General features: G+C 39.9%; 1 protein-coding gene across 1 annotated transcript in view; it reads right to left on the bottom strand.

Annotated features, from left to right (window-relative positions):
* DDX60 (DExD/H-box helicase 60) overlaps nt 1-12,930 on the bottom strand; it is a 42,191-nt gene extending 29,261 nt beyond the window's left edge. The window contains exons 1-12 of the mRNA XM_069855767.1: nt 12,558-12,930; nt 12,353-12,422; nt 10,644-10,821; nt 10,160-10,501; nt 9,562-9,669; nt 7,442-7,603; nt 6,375-6,533; nt 5,738-5,879; nt 4,475-4,636; nt 3,422-3,524; nt 2,758-2,873; nt 464-627 (exon numbers count right to left, since the gene is read on the bottom strand). Coding sequence (XP_069711868.1) covers nt 464-627; nt 2,758-2,873; nt 3,422-3,524; nt 4,475-4,636; nt 5,738-5,879; nt 6,375-6,533; nt 7,442-7,603; nt 9,562-9,669; nt 10,160-10,501; nt 10,644-10,821; nt 12,353-12,422; nt 12,558-12,915 — 2,064 coding nt within the window. The 5' untranslated portion in view covers nt 12,916-12,930. The remainder of the gene's footprint in view (nt 1-463; nt 628-2,757; nt 2,874-3,421; nt 3,525-4,474; nt 4,637-5,737; nt 5,880-6,374; nt 6,534-7,441; nt 7,604-9,561; nt 9,670-10,159; nt 10,502-10,643; nt 10,822-12,352; nt 12,423-12,557) is intronic.
* Between the last annotated feature and the right edge of the window lie 14,193 nt (nt 12,931-27,123).

The following is a 27,123-nucleotide window of genomic DNA, read 5'->3' as shown; positions in this document are numbered from 1 at the left end:
TACCCTACGATGTCTGACTATGTTCACGCAGCTAGAATTAATTGCAATATCTACACAATCTTTCACAGATCAAAATAGTGCAGGGAAATAAATAACTGAATAATGGTTTAGTATATTTCAATAGTTTCTCAAAGTAAAATTAAATTAATGAACTCCAGTTTCCTTCACTCCACATTATTATACTGGTCACGAGCCAAAAATTATCATACTTTTCAGAGTTCATATTTATTAATTTTCTTTATTTACTTGTGCCTGTTAAAATATAATCACTCATTAGTATTCATAACTAGGAACAGAAATACTTCTACAAATTAGCTAACTAAAATATAAGTACAAAGGAAATTGAAATTTCTTCAGCTGAGAACTACTAGTGCATTCAGAATATAAAACTTCAGCTGGGGGAAATAGTAGAAATATTTTCCTTGATAGCAGGATTTGGAAAGAACAACTTGTATATACACACATGCTTTTTTTGTGTCTTTTTGACAGCAGTGTTAACATTCCCGGACACATGCTGTTGCTGTACAATAACTTTTGAAGTGCTGCCTCCCAAAGTGCTTCCATAAAAACGACGAAAAGTCTGTAACTTTTGTATTTGTCTTCTTTCTTCTGGATCTTTGGATTTTGCTGCAAATAAATGCAATTGTTTAAAAACACTCTGATAGAATTCCAATGGATAAATTTCCTAAAAATTCCTCATTGGTCTAAAGGCCAAAATCACATTTTGAAAGAGGCTGGCTACTAAGACTAGCTGAAATCAAACAGTATTTTGAATTATTTGAGAGACAGGCAACAGAAACTACTTTGGGCACGTATTAAAAATAGTGGCAAACTTAATATGCAGAATGCTTGGAAAGAAGTTATAATTGCTTGAGCAAAATGCCTAAGCTTCCCACACAGTACATGAAAATAGGAAGTTCTCTTCCAAAGGCAATTCACACTACTAGTAATAAAAGATGACTCTGTCGTCAGAACATAAATAAAGGTGCTAGTATTAGGAAGATACTGAACTGAGCACATGGATACTCCCACACTCAAGCCTAGGGATTTCTCTCTGCCCTAAAATCAAAACAATGAGTCACGTTTCTGAGTGAAGATCCATTTCAGATCTATTTTTCACAAGAAAGAATGAAATTACACGTCAGCATCCAGACTATGAATACAAGGAACGGGGTGAGGGGGGCACCTTTCAGCTGAAGTGGACATAAACCTTCAACTCCAACATTATGGAAGGTGCTTTGGGTACTGTTCTGCAGGTTATGCTCTGCAACTTCCCATTGAAATCACAGTGCATGGAAGAATGCAAGAAATCATCCAGTTAGAGAGATAAGCACATGGAACCTTGCTTTCATTGGTGGTGCAAATACTCACTCAGGAAACAACATTTTTAAGTCACTGAATGAAAACCATAAGCAACACCAGAAATACCAACAGTAATCCATGACTTTTTAGCTCCTGATAGGTTTTTCACAGTTTAATTCACTTTATGGCGCAATAGAGGACAGAAACATGTTTAAGATAAATTTTTGTAGTGCTTTGTGGTACATATGGTATCTTATACTTAATTTAATGTAAACGTGAAAATCTAAGATCAAAACTAAGTCCATGGTTTGTTTTTCTTAGTATCTCTAATTGGAAAAAACTTACAGGAAACTACAATCCACAACATCAAGAATTATGATGCAAACAACTTTTGTTTACTTTCTATGCCAGTTTTAGTGGGATAGAATTAAATTTCTTCGTGGTAGCTGGTACAGGCTTTGTTTTGGATTAGTGATGAAAAGTGTTGATTACACAGGGCTGTTTGAGTTACTGCTTACGCAGAGTCAAGGCCTTTTCTGCTTCTCACACCGCCCCACCAGCAAATAGGCTGTGGGTGTACAAGAATTTGATAGGGAACACAGCTGGGACAGCTGACCTCAATTGACCAAAGGGATGTTCCATACCATATGATGTTATGCTCAGCAATAAAAGTAGGCAGAAGAAGAAGGAAGGGGGGCGATGTTTGAAGCCATGGCATTTGTCTTCCCAAGTAACTGTTGTGCGTGATGGAGTCCTGCTTACCTAGACATGGCTCTAAACACCCGCGTGCCAATGGGAAGTAGCAAATATATTCTTCATTTTGCTTTGTCTGTGTGCACAACTTTTTGCTTTACCTGTTAAACTGTCTTCATCTCAAACCATGACTTTCTCACTTTCACTCCTCTGACTCTTTCCCTCAACTCCTCTGACTCTTTCCCTCAACTCCTCAACAAGGGAGTAAGTGAGTGTCTGCCACTTAGTTGCCCCCAGGCAACTTCTTTTACTTCTTATCTTAATTCTGTTCTCAAAATATAAGATTGGCTATGCATGGAATAAGCAAACATCAGAACAGATTTTGCATATGTACAGATATGCTTAAAAAGCATTATTCAAAGTATATACTCAAATAGTAAACTGACTGCACACATTCATATAGTTTGCTTATATAAATCTGTGAAGCATTTCACAAGCAAAAGGGAATGCATTATGAATATCTGACCATAAGTGTTCAGTTTTGCTTATTACAGGTATTTAAAATAATACACAATGCATACACATAATGCACAGCACATCAGTTTAAGAATATTTTAACTGTTACAGTAGCTCTAGTTGGGCAATTATTTATACGTTTGCAAATATTTTCTGAAACAAGAAGTCCTTCTCTAAAGCCATGATAACCTCCGCAATACTGTTGCAGCCAAAACAGAAATGGGGCTTTGTGTTAGCTTTTCTTACCATCAGCATTACACCGTACTCGCTCATATTCCTCCGTCAAAGGTCTGCCGGAATGCCAGTGACGAAGCTCATCGAATTCCTTGTATTTAATAAGTGAAGTAACTGCAGGATCATTGCTGAAATAAACAAACATTAAACAGAGCAGAAATTAAAAGTGTTTTCCAGCATCTCTACTGAAACATTCAAAACATTCAAAAAACTAGGTATTGATAACACGATTTTACTGTGGCAGAAAAACAACACAGAGTTTAATTCTATTCCCAATAAAGTATGGCAAGATAGCCTCAGAAAATCTCTTCTTATTTTTCTCCAGTATTTTTTTTAATGTTTTTCTCTTCCTGAAATCAATCTAAGGCTTGAAATTTAGGCCTTTCAAATACAAATTGCACATTTAGAAACAGTTCCAGAATGTAGCCTAAGAATCAAAGATTATAATGCAAAGAAATAACAGCATGAGAAAAATATCAATGTACTGGTTCTTATCCATTCTTGTTCTGAAATTTCTGTTAGTATTTACATCAGAACACATAGATGTAAACTCTTACCCAGTCCTAGCAAAAGCATTTCTCTGTTTGTCTAAATTTAGCATATAATGGATGTAAAATGGAGGGGAGTAGAAAATAAGCACAATATTATTTCATTAAATTAAAATCCATATATGTACCTTGCTAAAACAGGTAGGTCTTTCAAAACATCTCCAGCATATTCTTCCACAAGATCAGATTTCACTGAGATTAGTCCGATGTTAGGAATTTCTTCTTCATAAACTTTATAGTGTAAAAAATAATATTGCTCAATTAAGAATATATATAACTGCATATAACTCTTGAAAATTCTGTCAAGTTTAATTATACATTAAACTCCATAAGGTAAAGTTTTCTAAAAGTAAGCAGCAGTTCACTAGTTCTCCTTTCCTTGTTTCTTCTGAAGCATGGAAAGAAGAATGAAGCAGACATCATTATTGCCTCTGCACAGATATTCTCACAGTCCATTTTAGATATCTCTACTACTGTTTTGAATGCTACAATCCATCCCACCGCACAGGCACTTACTTTCCTGCACTGATTCCATAAAGACTATAGTTTCTTAAGTATACACTGTCAACTGCACTTACTATGGATGACTAAAGATAACATGTAACATTGCTCATCCTTCCTATGTTTGAAGTCTTGCCAGAACTTCCCCACTGGAGCCCACTTTGTTCAATTTATATCTTTGAAACCAGCTGAAGAAAACTCACAAATATAAGTAAAATTATATTCCAGACTTTACTGAATTTCTTACTGTCTCTTCTAAAGACTTATACAATTTGATAGATCCAAACCAAACATTTGAAGGTTGTAAAAAAAAAACTGCTTCTCAAGAGAGTCAGATATCAGGCAAAACTCTCTACCTACTCCTTTCAGATATTCAAAACACACCTTGTAAGTAAGGGAAGAAAACAAATGATCTCTGAGCCACCTATACAATTCCACAATTATGGGCTACTAAACAGTATGATGTGGGATTTAAGGCACTTAGAACAAGTCATATTTCTACAACCTTCAAGGACTGCAATGTGAGCTACAGTGATGACTCTCCTGGAAAGGAGGACAGGACCCATGAAATACAGATTAGATTTGTAATTAGGATAAAATCAAATCACTACTCCTAGAACTTTTAGTGATAGAAGTTAAGATAATGCCTTTAACTCCCAAATTTTTGGAGTTGTCAGTACCTCTAAATAATGTCTTTTTCTGTTCAAGAAATCGTTGGGAGGTCTGTCGTATTGGGAAAGCATCTCCAAAACTGTATTTTGCGGCCAGTTTTGTTACAGTGTTCCATAAATATTGGTATTCATTCTCCATTTCTTTACCCAATTCCTTTTTGAACTCTGCTCCTGCACAGGGAAGAAAGAAAGAAAGACAGAATGAAAAGGGGAAAAAAGCTTTAAACTTTAACGTTTCTCAAGCAAAACCTACCTATTCACCTATGCAGCATCATTCCTATTCAAGGTCTTCTGTCTTTAGAACAAATTAGAACAGAATGTAGTATATTCACAGTTTTTAATAGCCAAGGGTATAAAAAACTAAATGTACTGAGAAAATGTATTTTGGAAAAAGCACCACATTTAGACTGTCTGTGGAAGTCTTCAAGCTCCACAGCTAAAGACCTACCCTCACCTTCACCTACTGCAGGGTTGAAATTATAATTTTCTTTTTAGGGCCCCATAATAAGTATTATTATAAAAATAAATGCTTCAAATTCCTGTGCTTGCTTTACTGAGGTACATACAGGACATCTTGTCACCAGATTAATGAAGAAAGGATTCTGGTTTGTTATCGTATGGGCATACTCAAGGCAGAGGATTTCAGGTAAACAGAATTGCTCTCAAAGAACTTCTGCTACAAATATTTTTGCATACTTTCTTGCTTTGTCAGCTTTCACTATTTTTCTTTTGTGAATCATATCTCATCTGATGGTGTTCTTAAAGGTCCAGCTCCCAAATTCATGTATTTGTAATACAATATATGATTTTGCCTGAAACAGTTTCATCAGAGGTTAAAAATGGTATCCAATGTCACAATGATAGTAGGGATAGCATCTAGTTTCCATGCTGACTGTGTTGCACTGAGACAAAATTAAATGGATAGAAAACAGGCTGAAAAAACAAGTGGTAGAGAATACCCAATAAGAGTGACCCAGAGCTCATGCAAAGGAAGAGTGATACTCCATAGGTAGGAAAAGTACAAGTGGCACATCAAAGATATGAAATTGTAAAGTACTCTGAATGAGTACTGGTGAAAGACACTTTCATATGTGATTTTCTAGACTTGGCTGTAGAAAAAAGTTTCCCTATTATTCCATAAATGTATTCATTATTATACCAGTAATTAGAAAATTGTGCTCATTTCTGCTTGTACAAGCAGTTTCATTCTCATTTTGAAGTTTAATAAAGTTAGACATGTAAGAAAGCAATCTGTTCAACAAAGATAAATACCTTCGGTGTTTTCAGCCTCATAGTAATATGCAAGATTTATGAGCAGTGAATCATCATTTAAGTCAGGCAGGTAAGTTAAATCCAATTTCCAATCATTTGTATCACTTAGCTGCCTCAGAGCAAAATGCGTACTCAACTGTTGCTGTTAAAATAAAGCAAACAATTATTTCTTATGGAGTACCTTTTCATGTGGAGGTATCAAAGCACTCTTCCAAAGCAAGGTTAACTACCACAGATTTTACTGACATGAAAAGCAACACAGTGTTACTAGACTTCTCTGCGATCAGAAACTACCTTCACTGTTCTCCTTCACTGTAATAATCAACTTTAAACAATAAAAAGACCTGCCGTCAAACTTCCCATACTGGATGATTCTTTGATTCTATCATCTATCCCAGTACCCCAGCACTAACACTGGCTAAATGGAGATGTCTAAGAAGAGGTCAGGTATAGAGATGTTGCCCAATACATTCTCCTAGCCCCACTGATGTGTGGTTCACAGGATTCCTGAACCAGGTAAGGTTTGTTTCCAGCCAGTACATTACGTTCCCTGATCTCATCAGATGACCAAAGTATATAAAAGAAAATGAAATCTGAAATGACAGTTGTATCTGATGATGAGACAGACTACACATACCACTTTTATTAATGGTAAAACTTGCTTAGTCCAGTAGGATTTCAAGATCCTAATCCGAGCTCTCTGTGAAAGAGGCATATGAAGAAGAAATGCCACTGTAAGGCATTGCATTCTATAGAGGTCAGCTGCTTCTTCCAGAGAGAGGTATTTAATTCTTCCCTGTTGAGAGATGACAAATAAAAAAGTTTGACAATATCATTCAGTAAAATAACTGTGTTCACTTCTAATTAACTCAGTGGTTTGCACTTTGTTAAAGCAGACAATAATTTTGATCTGTTTAAACAATTTCTGCATTGTAAGTATTTGTGGATATACTTACTTCAAAATGAACTGTCTTATACACAAATAATGTAAAAAAAAAATCTTGTTTCTGAAAAGAATATGAAAATCAAGACAAAACTTAAAAACAATTGTCAGTGTGTCTGGCTAGAAATGTTATTATTTTAAAAGGAAACGTTAACATCTAGATACAGACCTGTGCTATTTTCTCAACAGCACAGCAAAGTCTGTACAGAAATCCAGCTGTGCTATCCACTCATAGCTATCCTACAGTCCACTGAATATGTGTTGCATAAAATATTACCAATATATTGTGTCTGTGTTAATCTGATGAAAATACAAAAACCTTGTAGTATGGTCACAAAAATTATGTCATGACTGCATCTAGAAAGCAATCTTTTTTTTTCCTGAAATGTCTTACTAACTTGAGAAAAACCATATTCTTCTGTAAAAGCTACTGTGCCACTGAAAATTAGGAAAAGAAAAATGACAAGTGCAACTACCTTGTAAGGTGACACTTCCTATGGAATTGATTTCACCTAAGCTAAAACTGTCCCTGGGAATAGCCACTGCAGCAGGGAGGACAGGGCCATTTCCAGACAGACTGTGCTCCTTCAGAAAAGCTGTGGCCACAGTAATTGTCTGAACCAGACTACTTACAAAGTGCAGTCACAAAGGAAGGAGCTAGGCCTCTCTTCAGCTTGGCATCTAGAAGGACAGGCATCTCTCCTGTCAGCAAAATGTTTATGGTCACTGTATTGAAAAGATATTAAAAAAAAAAATCTTACTTTTGTTGATTTCTGTGTCTCTGCTGCCATGGAAGGATTTGCATTTCCCAACATGTTGCTGTACATTTTTAATCCTACGGCACAAGCAAGAACACAGACCACACGCCTAATGTCAGATCCTTCAGGCCACAAATGTTTCAGCAGATGTATAGTCTGGTGAACCTGTAGTCATGAAAGCAATAGCACAAATGACTGCTATAATAAAAAAATGTTTAAAAACGACAAATCTTATCCTTTATGGAGTTCCATGAGAGAAGGACACAAAAAGGGTAGAAAGAAATGGAAGGAAAAGTGGGTAAAATCATTAGTAAAAAAGTGGGTTTTTTGTCATGTCCCTGAGTGCCCCAGCAGACCAGACTGCCGCTGCCCAGCACCTGGCACTGCCCCCACCACCCTGGGCCCCATTTTAGCCCCTTGGGGCCACCGGTCCCTGCCCCAGGGATGCCACAGCAGTGCCAGTCTCCCCAGCAGCCCAGCACACTGACAACACAGTCTGACACCAAGCCATTCCCTGGGAGATGCCCAGTGCCCGGGGCAGCAGCTGTCCCCTTGCTGCCCTGCTCCTGGCTATCAGGTCCTGCCCTGATGCCTGTAAAGGAGCTCCTGTGGCCTGGACAGAAAAGGAGCTGCTGCCTACCCTCGCTACACCCTGTTGTTTTTCTGCTGCTGGTGTATCCAATTATAGAACTTGCCTCAGGAAGGATAACCATGATAAAACAAAATATTATCAGTAGGCAAGCAGCCATTATCAGTTTCTACTGATTTTAACATACTTTCTAAGTAACGACATTTTTTTCTGGACTGAAAAAATCACCTTGCTGGACCAGTATCATTCCCACTGAAATCCAAAGAAACCTTGCTGCTGCTCTCTGCAGGACCAGAAGTACCGTCACAGTCGCAACACTGCAGTCTAACACTCAGGAAAACAGCAGGTGTATATTAGGCACTAAATGCACAATATGTATATAAACTCCTCAGATTTTTAAGATTGAAATATTGTAAAATGAGATTAATTAATCCATCTCTTCTGGGCCTCTCACCACAAGAAGGATGTTGAGGCTCTGGAGCAAGTCCAGAGAAGAGCAATGAAGCTGGTGAAGGGGCTGGAGAACAGGCCTTATGAGGAGCGGCTGAGAGCGCTGGGGTTGTTTAGCCTGGAGAAGAGGAGGCTGAGGGGAGACCTCATTGCTCTCTACAACTACGTGAAAGGAGGTTGTAGAGAGGAGGGTGATAGCCTCTTCTCCCAAGTAACAGGGGACAGGACAAGAGGGAATGGCCTCAAGCTCCACCAGAGGAGGTTCAGGCTGGACATTAGGAAAAAACTTTTCACGGAAAGGGTCATTGGGCACTGGCAGAGGCTGCCCAGTGAGGTGGCTGAGTCACCTTCCCTGGAGGTGTTTAAGGGATGGGTAGATGAGGTGCTGAAGGGCATGGTTTAGTATTTGATAGGAATGGTTGGACTCAATCATCGGATGGGTCTTTTCCAACCTGGTCATTTTATGATTCTATGATCATGCAAGTACAGACCTTGCAACTGTAATCAAGCTCTAAAAAAATTCCCAGATTGTGAGTACTTTTGTAGTTAACAGCATGCACAAACTTTGGCAGCTGCAGCAGGGAGGTTTGGACTTTGAGATGTCTCTGCAGATGAGGTCATTGCTGGCAGCAGCACCAATTCTTACCCAGTGCTGCTGAACATACCCTCCCACACTGAACCCTCAGGAGCCAGCTGCTTCTGTAGTGGTGAGGCAATGGCCACAGTGTGCCCAGAGGGTAGCAGCCACACCTATGGGTGGACTGATGCTACAGGTGATGTTTTCCACTGAACAGGCTGGTTCCTATCTTCTACAAGATAAAAGCAGTTGCCAAAATGGGGACATCCCTTAAGGGGCATCCCACTGACCAGCTTCCAGTCGAGCCTTACTATTTTAGTGAATTTTAAAGAAAGAAACAACTTCAAGCTGCTGTGCAGAAGAGTCAGCACAGAGGAGACCTTCTCAGACTCAAGCTAAGGAAGAGATTCCCCAGCTCTGGCTAGGAAAGTATTTCAGGTTAAAGAATGAAGGAAGACAGTCAACCTGAGGAGAAAAAAGAAAAAAAGATGAAAGAAATCCAATTACCTCTTTTTGTATGCTTTTCAGGCTCAGCTTGAGGTGTTCATATAGACAGATGAACGGCTCTTCATATCCGACTATGTTTGCACAGGCATATTGCAGATCTTGTTCATACTAAGAATGCAGGAGTCAAAGTTATAGGCAAAAGTCAATACATAAAATATACCAGGAACTCCTAACCACAGACAAACCATTCTGATGTACAACAATCCTCAGTCTCCAAGAAACATCTATTCTGAATGAAACTCCTTTAAAAATCACATTCCTAGTCTAAATGCTAGTCTTGTCTGGCATATCACAAGTCAGCTACGACACATGGTACTGAACATATGGGAAAGGCTGTATTTGAGACTATCGTATCTTAAATGAACAAGGATATGAATGAGAGTAGAGAGAACAGGGTAGGGATTTGCCACCAATCACAATGTTTGCCTGTTAAGGATTTCAAGACCAATAGATTAAAGACAGATAAAATGAGCCACGTACCAGTGCTTTATAATTCTAACATGCAAAATATAATGCTTATATTGAGATACTTCAATTAAATCTGCTAAGTAGAGCTAACACCATTATTGCAAACCAACAACAAAGCTGTGTAACTTACCCTTTGAAAAAATGATCTGTGTTTATACGCACTCTGAACATGATATCCGTAAACTCTAAGAATATCATACTCCTGTCCTGAAGCAAGCACAACATTGATTTTCTTTGACAATGAATGAGCAATTAAAATAGAGAAATAGTCTGTTTGGAGAGAAGTCAATCCTATGTCAGATACGATGATGAAGTAAGGATAGCTTTTCTTCAGGAAAATCTTCCATTCAGATGACAAACAATTGGAAAATTCTGTATGAACAGTGGTGCCTGTGTTGTGTCTCAGGTGTTCTATTAACGCAGTACGTAAGAAAAGGAAATGCGGATACGAGAAATACATCTGTTCTGCATCCTGTGGGAAATAAGGACAATTAAATTATTCAGTTACTTTTGTTGACACAATGAACAGTTTCCTAATCCTGACTGGAATCATGCAGTTGGTTTTGAAGGAGTGTAGTAGTTTAAATAGCAAAAAAATGTTACTTATTCAGTACCTTGAAGAAAACAATGACATATTTTGCTCCTTTTTCAGTGAAATCTTGCAGGAAGTGTTCGATTTGGTAGAAGAAGTTTAGACATTGTGCTTCTTTATCTAAAAACATAAGTATTAAGGAATCCCCATCTATCACAAAGAATTCAGACTCAACAAAGTCTTTTAATAGACTGACATACCTGAAAGAAACAGAAATAGCACGTGGATAAAATTACTTCAAGCAAAGTTAGGGACATGGGGAAGAAGTCTTTTGCTTAATAGTAGATTCTAAAATAAATGCTTTTCTTAATAAAATCAACTAAGCATCAAATGTAAAATTAAATCAATAGCAAACCATCTTTCCTGGATCTAAGGCTAGTGCTAAATCACTTACAATCTTTTCAGTTATATTTACTGTATTAGCAATTGTCTCTTTTACAACTCTAGATACTTTTGTAGCATCTGAGGTTTCTGTGACTTATGCGACACCTCTTGTCCACATCTGCTTTTGCAGAAAGTTAAAAATACCCCACAGGAGATAACCACAAAATACATTATGAGTCTTCCTGCCTACGTCTCCAGCTAAAAATAATAAATGGGTTATCAACAACTATCTTGACAATGACAACTACTTCCCTCATCCAAGGAACATCCATGGCAAGAAAAATACCTTAATAGAAAAAGGAATCCAATCATTTTTACATTCCTCCAAGACATCAAACAATTAAGACTTCTTTCCCATTTCAAAAAAATTACGGAAGTTGATAAAATTTGCATTAATCAATCTTAGGTCAAACTTGAAACATTCTTTTCACTGAAGACAGCAAGTATAAACAGGAAACTCAATAGTTTTTAACACATCCTAGGAATTGGCTGTGTTCTCCATCTCTTTAAGAATCCATAAAAATCCAGGGATATGATGTTTTACCCAGGACAGATAGAGGAGTGAAGAATTCTTCCAGGTCTGGATGAAGAAGAGACAAGCTCTTCTAGCAAAGGTTCTCTGCTTTCATGTTTGTCTATTAGATATTACAGTACTAATGCAAAATACAAATACATCCATACTCAAGTGCTAAGAAGGTGCTTGTTTTCTTCAAGGCTGTTAAAAATGCCTGATACACATCACCTTAGATCCACACCTAGGAAGGCCCAGCTTTCTTTTCTGGCCTCTGGTTTATGGCCCAGTTTGCTATCTGATGCAATGAGTAGCTTTCCATGAACAAAAACTATGTAAACTTCTGTCTTACACATTTAAATAGTCTTCCTTTACTTAACAATAAACTTTTTAGCATGTCAGTTCAGAATGCAGAGAAGACACTTCACTGTCAAAAAGAATGGAACTATTGCTAATCTTTTTCCATATCAAGCTGAGAAAATAATCAGAACCTGGAGTAAATATGCTTAAAATAAGTAAATATGCTTTTAAAAAAGTATGACAGAGGATTTGAAAAAGAATAAAGAGCAATAGTTAAAATTCTAGATCAGTCCCTAAAACAGACTGTCGAGTAGACAGTCTCTACTTTTTGAGCAGACTTTCTCTATTAAATTAGGAATCTTCCTTCATGTGGCTGGAGGAAGTATGCCTTAGATCTCCTGGTTTTACGCAAACCTAGGTGATGAGCACATAGCTTCATTCTCAAAGGACACTACGTTGCAATGTCTACTTAGTTCAAAGAAGCTATTTTTATTACCATTTGTTCTGTTTGTTTCGATAAACGCTTTTGTACTTACTGAGCTCTTGATAGGAATGCCCAAACATGTAGCCTCAAAGTCTCCAGAAATGCAGCATGTTTTCTCCTTTCTAAAATAACCACAGACATGGTTATTGGTGGAACCGTATAACCATAACTAATCAATTAATTACAAAAAAAGCCAAAAAGCAAAACACTGCAATAAAAGCCACAGACATGAGTATAAGCTAATAGCAGCTCCTCACCAGGGTTTCGGGAACGGCATTTGTGCTGAAGAACTCTGAAATACTTGCTTTCAGTTTGTGATGCCTGTTGTATCACTTCTTCAGTGGTCGAGATACTATAAATCTTACTGTAATCTGGGTCTCTGTCTTGTTTATCTTTATTTTCTTTAAGCATCTTCCTAACAGCTGCTTCTGCTTTGTCATTTGTCTCCTCTTCTTCATCACTGATCCTTGTACTCTCGCTCTCTTTATCTTCCTCCATTGGATTGATGCCTATGTTCTCGATGTTGCTACACTCACTATCCTTATCATCATTATTAGCATTCTTGTTTGCATCATTACGAATTGCTTTCTTGAAACGACTTTTTGCAGAATCCATCACAGATCTTGATTCTGGCAGCCAAAAAAAAAAAAAACTCTATGAAAACAAAAGATAATTTTCAGGAAATACGATATGTTCAGAGGATTCAACCAATAAATTATCTATTTCCCATCATCGAATGGGAATAAAACCTTAATAAAAATCAGAAAACATTTTATGAGCGTCCTTGTTGGACATATTTTCATTTTAAAATCAAAACTTATTTTTATGAACCATAAGGAAAACATCAGCTTTGTCTTTCTTAACATTTACTAAAGAGGAGCGTTACATATTTACATATCACTTTTGTGCTTTGCATTAAGGGACCCATGGGAAAGTTAGTCAAAATTTGCTATATTAGCTTTATCTAAATGGCATGCTCCAAGGAATGATCCATGTTTCCTAGTTCAAGTGACTTATACCCACACTGTTCACGTAGTCCAATCACAAGTAGGCAAGCTACAACATCTTCATTGCATGATGGGGGTAATTATGGTTTGGTATCAATCCCACTTTTAGTGTCAGTTTCACCATTTTTTCTTCTTGTTTTTCAAGGGTAGAATTCTAAAATCTTGAGTAAGCACACAACTGCAGTCATTAGGGCAACTCCCCACTTTACAAGCTCATGATGTTGTTCTTTTGAGAGAAAGAACGAGCAGCTTGAGATAACCCTACACAGTCCCTACCACATGAGCTCGGTTCTTCTGAACTTCCGTCTTCTCTCGTTTCCATTCAGGTAACAGCCTCATGCAGTATTTATTGCAGCATTTGCCACTGCAACATTCAGATGACTTAGACATGGTTATAACTCATTTTCCTGAAACCATAAAAGGACTATTCCATCTTTAGGCATCATTTTTGATCTTGTAACATTTCTTAAAAAAAAAAACAAACACCTCAGTTTTTGACATTTCGCAAACTCAAACCTAAGCTGCAATTTTCTTTTTGATATCCATCTAATTAGTTTAAATTCTTAGCAAACAAAGTTGCAGGAAAAAAGAAATAAAAATACATTTTTATTATCAACTTGTAAAGTACTGAATCTATAGTGTGCTATATTACAGTGGTGTGCTTAACATAACTTTAAGTTACAGTTGAACTTTGATACCCATTCACAAAATGTAAGCTGTTTATATATAAAGAGCTACGTAATGTCTCCTTTTGTGTACCTGCATGCGTACTTTTTGTCAAAGCAGCAATAAACCTGAGACTTCTACATTTTTTCTTATCTAAATTGAAAAAGCTGGCTTCAGAAAACCATTCCAGGTCGTATTATTTTTGCATGATGAAATCGTCACTTACCTAGAAAACAGCCATCAGTAGTTCAACAGTCTCCTAAGCAAGAGTGACTTTCCGCATCTGAAAACAAAAACTCAGCTGTTTTTGAGCAAAACTGTATCTGTACTCATGTATGGACCACTACATTCCTTTCAAAAAAAAAAAAAAATCCCCAGTCAGTAAATCAGTGCTTTTCTGCAGTGCTCCCAGTGACATCTGAGCTGCCTGGGGCTACAGTGTGGGCAGAGGCAACCAGTTGGTTTTTGACACTGCCAGAAACCCTGTAACCCCTCCACCCTAGAGGGTGCTCCCTTGCTGCCCACAAAGTCCCAGATGTTCCCCTGCATGCTTCCAGCCCCTCATCCAGACCTAAACCAACTGCAACCCTGATGTGAGCCCCAACCCCAGCTCCAGCGCCATGCCAAAGTCCCACCACAATCCCCTAAGACCCAACCACAATCCCAGTGTCGGCCCCAAACCCACCCTAGAGGCAACCCTGACTGCAGCCCCTAGCAGAGCCTGCAGCCAGGCAGTACCTGCACACAGCCACTGAATCACCTGCCTGGCTGCCCCACACACCCCAGTTTTAAGGCTCTGGGCACCGACACCGCCCCAGCCACCAGCTTTCACTTTCTGTTCCCAGACCAGCAGGGCAGCCCAGTTCAAGTTTTGTTTCTGAGCTGCCAGGAGAGCAGCTCCCCTGAACGCAGCACTGCTAAATATCAGCAGCGTTTCCTGGATTCCATTCAATTACACGTTTCAGTCGCAGTGGCTTCAGCTGATGGTCTAAGAGCCATTAACCCAGAATTGTTTCAGATTAGTGTAAATGCAGGTTGCATGCGCAGTGCAGAAAATATTGGTTCCTGCCTCTGTCCCTTTATTCACCCCAATCCATTCTTCTACCAGCCTGCTTTCTGGAACTAGGAAATGACATATAAAAATAAACTAAGAGATATACTTTACACAACTTTTTAGCATTTCCAGCAAATTTTAGTGCAAACAGTTCTGGAACCCTTTCAGTTTAAAATAGTAAAGCCTTGATGCGCAAGGGGACCTGAGTAGCCAAGTAGTGTTGGGAAGACATTTAGTAAAACAGAGTTTATATATCAGATTGTCTTGTCTCTGGAGCGAGTCCAGAGAAGAGTGATGAAGCTGGTGAGGGGGCTGGAGAACAGGCCTTATGAGGATTGGCTGAGGGAGCTGGGGTTGTTTAGCCTGGAGAAGAGGAGGCTGAGGGGAGACCTCATTGCTCTCCACAACTACCTGAAAGGAGGTTGTAGAGAGGAGGGTGCTGGCCTCTTCTCCCAAGTGACAGGGGACAAGACAAGAGGGAATAGCCTCAACCTCCACCAGAGGAGGTTCAGGCTGGACATTAGGAAAAAGTTTTTCACGGAAAGGGTCATTGGGCACTGGCAGAGGCTACCCAGGGAGGTGGCTGAGTCACCTTCCCTGGAGGTGTTTAAGTGAAGGGTGGACAAGGTGCTGAGGGGCATGGTTTAGTGTTTGATAGGAATGGTTGGACTCGATGATCCAGTGAGTCTTTTCCAACCTGGTGATTCTATGATTCTACGAAATGGAAAGCCCAGATCCTCTTTAGATCAGATGCTTGTACAGGATACAGCACAGAAAACCTCTGGGGTTACATGTGTAAGTAATCTGCTCCTACATCCAGGTAAGTTTCTGACAGTCTCCCTAGTGGACAGCTATCTTGCAATGCTTGCCATCTAGACAAATCAGAGGTCACTTCCACATCCTGCATTTCCTTTGAAACCTGTACAAAGATTCCAGGAACTCAGGAGAACGATATCTTTTACAGCACAGTAACACATCCCCAGTGCTCCATCATATCAGAACTGTTTTGTTTAGCTAGCTGGGATAAGCCCCTGCTCCCTCATCTCAGTATACACTTTCTGTTTCGTTGGTAGGTAACAATCAGAGAATTAGTTGGAACTCTATTTTATTTCTTCAAATTAAATGGGAGATGAATATTAGCCCAATGCTTCAATAGATTTTAATATAACTTTTAATTAGGTCCTGAAGACAGATTCAATTCTCCACCCCTTTGGATGATGCATTTTGATTCAGAAAGGTTTATTTTAAGTCATGACTAAAATGCAGATCAGGCACATTACTTTCCTGAGGAAACTGGTGCCACTTCCATGAAAAAATATTTAAGGAAGAGCAAAAACACCACTCAAGTCCAGGGCCGGAAAGGGAGAGAGGGAAAAAAAAGTGAGTGAGAACCAGTTGTGCAAACACCAATGTCAGGTCCCCTGACAGAGGACCCTACACTGGAATAAGTGGATATGCTCTGAAAGAACTGTATCCTGTGGAAAGTCCATTGAAGGACTGCAGCCCATGGAGAAGACTCACACTGTAGGAGGGGTAAAGCATCAAGAAAAATGGCTATGTCCTGATAAATCACCCCAACCCTCATCCTCCCTGTGCTGTTCAAAGGATGAGGAGTGATAGAGAAGTTAAGAATGAAGGAGTGAAGTCGAACTGAGAAATGGAAGTGTTGGGGGAAGGTGTTGTTTATAATTTTATTTCTTATTTCTCACTACCAAAATGCATTTTAACTGGCAATAAATTAAATTACTTTTACCATGTCGAGTCTGGTTTGCCTGTGATGGTAACTGGTAAGCAGTTTTCCTGTCTTTGTGTTCACCCACTAGCTTTTCCATCCAGTAGGATGCCAGGTATGCATATCCCTAAAGGTAAGACCCCTGGAAGAACTGGTCCAGCCCAAATATTGGAGAGACCTGGGCACAACAGAGAGGCTTGTTTCCATGTGGATGTGGAGTGCCTGCACAGAAGGCAAGTGGGGGAAGCCAGGAACCATGGCCAGCTGCTGGATAGTGCAAGTGCACAGGCACAGCTGCTGGTGGGATCTGCATTGTATGTATTTCCCGATAAAGGTTTCACTGACCATGTTAATCTATGTGGCCTGCTGTTTATGTATATATGTATGTGTGTGTTGTATACATCTGTGTTTTTATACCTGATGGGGACACATGCTTCGCTCCTCTACAGCAAAGACCAAATAGTACTGCAAGCCTGATATTATATGAGATTATGTTTTCCCACACAGAAACACACATATTGTCTTCCAAATCTTCTTGGAATCCACAGAGGAGTTTGTTGAAGTACGGCTGCTTATAAAAATAGAATATTTACCAACCAGTTTCTAAAAGGAGAAGTCAATATTCTTATTTCATATCAGCCATTCTAGAAGCAATCAATTGGAACTGGCCAAGAGTTCTCCTGTTTTGCTGTTATACTCAGTTAATGCAGCAACAAAAACTTCTGGGAGATCATTATGCATTACCTATAGGAAAACACAATTTAGGTTTATGTTTTTGAGCATCTAGGAGAAACCATAAAATGCTATAATCAAATCAAATGCCTGAAGTTCATTGTGATACAGCCACAAAATCAATCAGTGCAGCTGGGGAGCAGGAGGAGCTGAGCCACTCCCAGTCAGTGGTGAGCTGGCACTCTGGGACAAGGCACGTCAGGGCAGAGAAGGGTAGGGGAGGGCAGAGCTGCACCCCACCAACGGCCCAGTCATTGCCAGGCAAAATAATAAGCCAAGGACAACCTGGGAGCCTCACACACCAACTCAGGAACAGTTAAGATGAGCCAGCTGCAACTGGATAGATCTTACATGGAGCCCCACAACTTGGGGAGCACAGGGGAAGGCTCCAAGTGAGGCTGACCAGGACAATTAATGCCAAATAGTACTCTCAGGTCCCTGACAGTGTCTGAGCTTAGGCTGAATTAGTTTTCAAGCAAGTTTCAGTATATTAATTTCCAAGAATCAAAATTGACAGAAAGCTAAGACCCATATATTTTGCAGTTTTGAAGCAGAGAATTTCAAAGCAAATCCACTCATTAGCTTCAGGATTTTGCTAAATATTTTTTATTTTGTTCAATGAAAAATCAAAACCTAAAGAACATAACGATTAGTACTGTTATCAACAATAGTATTAAAATGTGTTAAGAATAGTAGCAAAAACTTTTTACTACTCTTCCTCAAATAACAGTTCTTTGTAGAGAATAGTAATACAACGAAGAAATTACATGATGGACCATGAAAATGAATTTTATGTGCAAAACTCTGTCAGATGGGAAAAGGACTATGAAAGGCAGTAGGGATGAAAATATGCAAAATTATTTAGCATGCTGAAATTGTGTCAATTTTTCAAATTATGCAGACATTCCATTTCAGTAAGGATTGATATCAGCATAGTTCTGTTTCGTTTACACATTTAATGTATTTAAGGTTATTTTTTTAAGGGATTGTGCACATCCACAAGTTTATCTAAGAGGAACAGGCAATTTACAACATAGTCAGGTAAGCTCTAATGTCAAAGCTTATTCAGGGGTAAGCCAGTTCTGAGCTAACAGGAGAAAGAGCAGTTAGTGGATGGAAATACCAGTGTAACACTGGAAAAAACAAACTATAAAGCAGCATTTTCTAATACTAGTCTGTTCCTTATACTGCCCTTTCCTATACTGCCCTTTCCAATACTGCAATCAGCCTTATCAGCAGCCTTTGCAGAATAAACATTTATACTTATTTGGTTTGACGGCAACAAAGCAATTGCTCTCTAGCTTTGAAAGAGTTGGCAGCATTAGTTAAAGATTAACCCTTTCAGCATTAGGTAAAGATCTTTTTCTTAAACTAGAGTGTAGTTATTCCACATTGGTAAAAGCTATTGGTAAACCTCCCACAATGATAATAACGTCTTTATTGCAGCTAATAAACTGTATAATCTTCGGGAAGAAAAGATTTGTATAAATCCTTCTCTGAACAGCATCTCTACAAACTGTCTTCTTTTGTGGTCTATAGTAACATGATGATATCCAGTTCCCTTCCACACAAGTGTCTTAAGTGATTTGTTTTATTTCACTAAGTGTTCAATCCATCAACTTCTGCACAGCCTATGATAAGTAATAATTAAAAAAAGAGGTCTTCTTCCATATGACATTTGCAAGTTCGGTGTCAAGAAATCAAAATTGTTTCTTAGCCTTAAGGACCATGGCTGACAACCCGATGTATAAGATACAGTGGTACCTAACAATGTATCGGTAAGGATGGAGGACAAATAAGTTTCCCAGGGAGCCAAAGAAATTACAAATAGAGCTAAAGAATGTGATAAACTCTTCACTTTTACATAAAATTCATTAGTTTTTCTCTGCCTCACTGTAGAGAGGAGAATCACATAGCAAAGGATAAGCATTGTCAAAAAAAGGAAAAGACTACAGAAGACAATGTCATGAATATTAGTTCTACACCTACCAGCAGTACCACAACCTGGCAACATGTGGTAGTAGTAAGAACAGAAAACACATATAAAACAGTATTTTTGGCAAAATATTTGTGCAATATGAAAAGAAAGCATCAGCATCTTTTTTTTCTCACCTTTGTTTAGGCAGCTTGGCAGTTTCCATATATGCAATCAAGAAGAATTCTAGTAATGTTCAAGTGATTGCGGCATGTTTTGCTATTCAACTTGACTAGTAATATTTTTTTAATTTTTGCTACTGTTCTTTTCATGACACTGTGCAAAGCTAGTAGCTTGAACCTTTACCTAAGAAAGCTACAGAGTGAATATTTTGTAAGTTAATTAGAATTTATATTATCGTATACTTTCTTTTTCATTTAATACACTTCTATGCAGACAATTCACCTAACTCACTGTATGTAACAAGGCAAAGTACAGAGAATATTTTCTCAAAGTAAATCTGTCTAAGCCATGATCTGCCAGGTTCTCAAGGAGAGCACTGTGGGAGACAGTGTCAAAAGCTTTACAGGAACATACATACTTTACTAAATAATCACAGAATCACAGAATAACCAGGTTGGAAGAGACCCACCGGATCATCGAGTCCAACCGTTCCCATCAAACACTAAACCATATCCCTCAGCACCTCATCCACCCGTGCCTTAAACACCTCCAGGGAAGGTGACTCAACCACCTCCCTGGGCAGCCTGTTCCAGTGCCCAATGACCCTTTCTGTAAAGAATTTTTTCCTAATGTGTAGCCTAAACCTCCCCTGGCGGAGCTTGAGGCCATTCCCTCTTGTCCTGTCCCCTGTCACTTGGAAGAAGAGGCCAGCACCCTCCTCTCTACAACCTCCTTTCACGTAGTTGTAGAGAGCAATGAGGTCTCCCCTCAGCCTCCTCTTCTCCAGGCTAAACAACCCCAGCTCTCTTAGCCGTTCCTCATAAGGCCTGTTCTCCAGCCCCTTCACCAGCTTTGTTGCCCTTCTCTGGACTCGTTCCAGAGCCTCAACATCCTTCTTGTGGTGAGGGGCCCAGAACTGAACACAGTATTCGAGGAGCGGTCTCACCAGAGCTGAGTACAGAGGGAGAATAACCTCCCTGGACCTGCTGGTCACGCCGTTTCTGATCCAAGCCAAGATTCCATTGGCCTTCTTGGCCACCTGGGCACACTGCTGGCTCATATTCGGTCGGTTGTCAACCAACATGCCCAGGTCCCTCTCCTCCAGGCAGCTTTCTAGACAGACTTCTCCCAGTCTGTAGCACTGCATAGGGTTGTTGTGCCCCAAGTGCAGGACCCGGCATTTGGCCTTGTTAAACCTCATGCCATTGGGCTCTGCCCAGCGGTCCAGCCTGTCCAGATCCCTTTGCAGAGCTTCTCTACCCTCCAGCAGATCGACACTTCCACCCAGCTTAGTATCGTCCGCAAACTTGCTAAGGGTGCACTCGATGCCTTCATCCAGGTCATTGATGAAGACATTGAACAGGGCTGGACCCAGCACTGAGCCCTGGGGAACCCCACTTGTCACTGGCCTCCAGCTGGATTTCACACCATTTACCACCACTCTCTGGGCCCGGCCATCCAACCAGTTTTCCACCCAGGAGAGTGTGCGCCTGTCCAGGCCAGAGGCTGACAGTTTCTCAAGCAGAATGCTGTGAGAAACTGTGTCAAAGGCTTTGCTGAAGTCCAGGAAGACCACATCCACAGCCTTTCCCTCATCCAGCAGCCGAGTCACTTTGTCATAGAAGGCGATCAGGTTAGTCTGGCAAGACCTGCCTTTTGTGAACCCATGTTGACTGGGCCTGATCACCTGGTTCTCTTGCATGTGCTTCATGATAGCACTCAAGATCACCTGCTCCATGACTTTCCCTGGCACTGAGGTCAGACTGACAGGCCTGTAGTTCCCTGGGTCCTCCCTGCGACCCTTCTTGTAGATGGGCACAACATCAGCCAGCCTCCAGTCCAGTGGGACTTCCCCAGTCTTCCAGGACTGTTTTTAATTGTACATCTCTTCCTAGTGCAGTGTAAAAAAACATATTGAGAGTTTTAAATCTGAATATTAAAAGGCCAATATTTGAATCAGGCATTCTTAAAGTGATAGATTACCACCTTCTCGGTGACACCCTGAATGCACTTGGGCTTTGCACTGAACTGGATGACTGAGTAATATGAAGCTAAATATAAGCAGCCAAAAGAACAGGATTTTTTTCCACCTGGATGATGTCAGTGATCCATCCCCACAGCCTTGTACTAATTCTTGTATCATTACAAGTACAATTATAGTTGCAGCTGCTGAGGGCAAATTGAGCAGCAGAGGGAGGAAGAGATTCAGTCTATCTCTGTCATCATACACCATGTACTTTGTAGCGAAGTAGAAGTTAGTGTGACGTGAGCTGGTGACAGTTCATTGCAGCTGCTGGTAGTATTCCCTTTTCATAAAGTGTCTTTTTCAGCTCTTCTCTTCAGTCCACCCATTGCTTACTCGCAAGCACACAGACTCATCTCTTTTCTAGCTTTGTTTCTGTCACTCATTTGCTGATTCAGCTCACTATGATGGTAGAAAAATATTCTCTCATTTCTTGGGTTATTTCTTACTTACAAGGTCTTCATAATTCACTCACCATGGAGCCAGACAAGTGCCAGAGCCAGTGTGAGATATAATAGCTCATGAAACTGGGAGAGTGAAAAGAGGATGAGGAAGGGGAGAAGCAAAACTAGGTTGGCCTTTTTTTGCCCCAGCAAACCATTACACTGGCTTGGCTCACAGTCTCAGATGGTACTCTTCAAAAATCTCTGTATTTGCAAAGATGCTTCTCCCATCTATGTCAATGGTAACTGTAGGTACTAAAGACTCAAACACATCATTCAATTCTAAGTATTCATTTGTGCCTTCAATTCTAAATTAAGTTTCTAAAGTTAGATCTCTATATTTTAAAACTGTAACTGCATTTGACTAATATTTCAACTAAAAATACTTTAGTTTCCTCGACTTGCCCATTCTAACACGTTATGTGTTATTTACTGTTTTGGTAGTTTTCTATTTTCTCCTTGCTTTTTCTGGAATCTGTCAACAAACTGCAGATTTCTTCCTCTTTCTTCTCAGCATGTTGCCAGCATCTCTTTACTTTCTGTAACTGCCTAAAAATATAAAAATAAAATGTGTTGTATCACTTTTCTAGCCAATGTAGTCTACCTACAGAAACTTTGCAAAATCTTCAAAACAGAAGCAAGAAGAACAAGTGCAGAATCCACTGGTAAAAGGGTGTGGGTTTATGTCATTAAGGAACACATTTTTTATTTGAATTTGTCTAACAGCCATTGGGTGGCAGACAATGAACAGTATGTAAGTTGTCTGCTGTAGGCCTAAGAGGTTTCTTCATTTATGGACCTCATGCCTTCTTGAGGATGCATAACTAGCAACACGGCAGTGTCTAAGAAGTTGCTGAACTGTTTTTTGAGATACAATCCAGAGATTCAAACCCTCATCTTTTTGAATAAAATCCCAGTACAGACTTGTATTATTTTATACATTCTTTCCCCCAGAATTTGTCATGATAGACAAATGATGACAAAAGTTTCCTTCTGGAAAAAGCAAGTGTAAACTACAAATAAGGCAATTAGAAAGTAAACAAACCTAACATGAACCAATTACATGTGTTTATCCATTTTTATAATACACAGTATGATTTTACATTGTGCTTTTCTGGGTGTCTGCACGTCTCTGCGTATATGGGTAGCTATATGCTCCATGTGTACGTTTGAGTGTATGAGTGTATGGATGCTAGTGCAAGAGAAAAGGAATTGAAGCTTCAGATCCTGAACTCCATATGAGACCATGTACAAAAACTTTTATCTCTAATTTCTGGCCTGGAATTCTATATCTTCCAGCTGCCACTTCAATAAAATAGTTACAGTAAGTGCTAAATCAGTATACACACGCATTCCTGAAGTGAAACAACTGTGATGCTAATAAGAACATATTTGTTCTACAGTGTCAGCCCTTGTCCAAAGTGTTAGCTTTTGTGTGTTCTTATTTCTTTGGAAGTTCACAATTTAGAAGTAGACCTTTTTAATCCAATAGAGCCATGAGTTTCAATTATTATATTTTTTAAAATAATTGAAATAATATAGCATATCTAACAGGTGAGAGCATCATGGTGAAAATCCCATCCCAAAACATCAGTCACTGCTAAGCCATCTGGTACTGTTTTATTAAATTGATTACAAATATTTGCCCACACTTTATTAACAAGAGCCTGATTTTTGAAAACAAATGCATTACTTCAGTAATAAGTAAACAAACGTAATAGATTGAAAAGAGTATGCAAAGATCTCAGAATCAGAGAATCATAGAATGGTCTGGATTGGAAAGGACCAGGTCATCTAGTCCACCCCCCTGGCTGTGGTCAGGGACTTCTTCAATTGACTGCAATCTGTATTGAGCAAAACATATGTGTGCTTTGCTTTCCTTTGTCAGGTCTCAGAGTCTCATCCAACCTGACCTTGAATGTTTCAAGACATGGGGCTTCCGCCACCTCTCTAGGCAATTCATTTCAGTGTTTCATCACCCTCAGTGAAAATGTTTAGTTTATACTTCTCCTCTTTTAATTTAAACCCAAAAAAGTTTGTCCCCATCTTTCTTATAAACCCCCTTTAAGTACTGAAGGACTTCAATGTGATCTTCCCGCAGTCTTCTCTTCTCCAGGTTGAACCCCAATTCTCTCAGCCTCTCTTCACAAGGGAGGCGTTTCAGGCCTTTGATCATTTTTATGACCCTCCTCTGGACTCACTCCAGCATGTCAATGGCTTTCCTGTGCTGAGGGCTCTAGAACTGGACACAGTACTCCAGATGTGGTCTTAACAGAGAAGAGCAGAGGGGCAGAATCACCTCTCTCAGCCTGCTGGAAACATTTCTTTTGATGCAGCCCAGGATATGGTTGGCCTTCTTGGCTGCAAGTGCACATTGCTGGCTTGTGTCCAGCTTCTCATTCACCAGGATCCCCATGTTCTTCTCTGCACGGCTGCTGTCAATCTCTTCATTCCTCAGCTTGTATTGGTATTAAAGGTAATCGATCTTGGTTCAATCGATTCTTGGGTATCAATCTTGGTTCATCATCTTCCCGGTGACACAAAACCCTCTGATACATCAGAGGGTTGTGTGAAAAGGACTGACCACTGGTACACGTTGCCCAGGGAGGCTGTGGAGTCTGCCTCCTTGGAGGTACTCTAGGTGGTCCTGCTTGAGCAACAGATTGGATCAGATGACCTCCAGAGGCGCCTTCCAGCCTCAGCCATTCTGTGACTCTGTGATCACTGAACTACCCCTGTTATACTACTGTAACAACAACAATGTACTACTGGATATGGAAGTCAACTTAAAATACAGTTTCTAGAGATTATGAATGTGGTTTAATAGAAAGCAACTCAACATGCTACATATATCAGTAAATAATGATGCAACTAGTTTTGTACTGAATGCAAGAAAGATTGCACAAAATCAGATTAGCCACTTTATAGAGGCCATAATAAACATCTGCCAACTTTTTTTGCTTACTTCCATGTGGGTCTGGTCTTGTCTTCATTTATTATACCCTGAAAAATAAGGTTTTATCTCCCGATAGCAGGTGATCACCCTCCATTGTGTCAGCTTAGCTTCAAAAAGTATAATGTTACTGCACTACTTCACACATGTTGATGTGCTGTAATGGACTCGGTAGGCCTTGTGGAAGGCAAACACAAACTCACCGTGATTTTACAAAAGGGAGCAGTTCAGCTTGAACATCAGACAACTTTATCTGGTGAAACAGGTAGATCAAGTGATGGTTGAACGCTTAAATCTGCTGAGTGACACCTGGGGTGAGGCAGAGGCCTCAAAGGCTGTTGTTGCTTTAGTTAATAGCAGAAACATCCCCAGAAGCACGTAATTTGGTCCCCGCCCTGAAGGCATGATACAACACAAGGGCCTTGCCATGAACCAGTCACACATATTAATTGACTTAATCTCACCTCGGGGAGACGTACAAAAGATTTTTCAAGAAGTATAAAATCAGCATCTGAAAACCCTTTGGTTGGCAATGAATCAAATACCTTATCTGACAGACGGATCAACTGGCCTACACCTCTTCTCCACCAAGAAGGGATGCCTTCTTGCTAAAAATTGCACACCTCTAACTTCTTTGGATGTTTCCCCAGGAGTACAACTACTAACTCAAGTTTCATATAGTTACTTCATATAGATCATTGTTAACCAGTTGTAATCATCTAATGCTAATGCAAGTGAATTTATCAATGGCAATCCAAAACTTGTTTTTATCTGTCACTTAAAATAAATTACCTACTGTTTACACTAATCCTGACTGGTCACTAACACATATATGCATATAACATAATCCTTTAGTCATAAACCATCTGTGTGGACCTGGCCTGGCATGAGCTGAGTGGCTCAGAGCAGGTGTGTGGACTCTGGCCCCAGTGGCAAGGCCAGAAGTGCGGGAGAGTATGTCCGGACTAGTCTAAGGAGGAGGGACATGCCTGAGCCTGTTGCCGGTCCTCCACACCTGAACAGGTGAGGGGCAGGGACAGAGTTTAAAAACCCCTGCAAAGGCCTGAAGCTGTCTCTCCTCAACTACCTCCTCAACTCCCTCCGCAACTCTGCTTCTTTGTCTTGTCTCTCTCTGTTTGTCTGTCGTCTCTGTTTGCCTGTTTCCTCTGTCTGCCTGTTTCCTCTGTCTCTACAACTCTTTCTCTTCAACTCTCTCTCTCTCTCTGTGTTTGTCTGCTTGTCCCTCTTTGTTTACCTTGTCTCGTGTTTGTGTGCTGTGTGTGGACACCCATCATCTTCTGGACCTGCTGGGCAAAGAAACACGTGCTGCTGCATGCGGAGCTCCTAAGGTGCTGACTATCTACCATCTCTTACAACTATTTCTCTTGTAACTCTTTTATCCTTTTCTCCTTTTCTTCTTTTCTCCTTTTCTCTTTGCAACACATGCGGCTGCAGCGGGCAGTAGCGGGCGGTTTTGATTTGATTTCGGGTTTGACTCCAGGAAACACAAGGGCTCTTGGTGCTGTTTGGGGCTCAGTGAAGCAGGTTGTTACGCTGCTGTGAAGCATTGGACTGACGGGCTGTTTCAGTCACTTCTGCAGCTGCAGCTTTTCCTGTCCGTGCTCTGGCCCGTGCAGGTTGTTTGATTGTTTGAATCCAGTGTAATCGTTTGAATCCAGTGTTTTAAGGGCATGTATCTTATTTGGTAAAAGATTTAGTATACATCTATACCTCTGAGTGATTTTTAATTACTCTGACACCATGCCAGGAAAAAGAACTCACTTCCTTTTCAAGTGGGCCTTGACACCATCAACCAAGTCTGAGAGTAGAGACGGATCCAGCTACATCTAGGCTCCTCTCTGAGGGGAAGTTTAGAAAGCAATGGGGTCCATTTTGAACCTTGAAACTTGACGGGAGGGCATCCCTTAGCCACCCATCAGAGCTGTACCTATTTAACGTGACAGCTGATGGTATTGTAACACTGCAATGAACTATTATTTTCTATTAAGCCACACAAAGTAGCAAGTCATACCTTTGCGGGAGGAACACACACAACTATCCCTTCATTGCTTTCCCTTAGGGTTTTTTTCCATGTAGTAGTATGATGCATAGGTT

The sequence above is a fragment of the Phaenicophaeus curvirostris genome, chromosome 4, assembly GCF_032191515.1.
Source record: "Phaenicophaeus curvirostris isolate KB17595 chromosome 4, BPBGC_Pcur_1.0, whole genome shotgun sequence".
In the NCBI taxonomy this organism is placed as follows: Eukaryota; Metazoa; Chordata; class Aves; order Cuculiformes; family Cuculidae; genus Phaenicophaeus; species Phaenicophaeus curvirostris.
The sequence above is the reverse complement of the archived record's forward strand: the minus strand, read 5'-3'. Positions and strand labels throughout refer to the sequence as shown.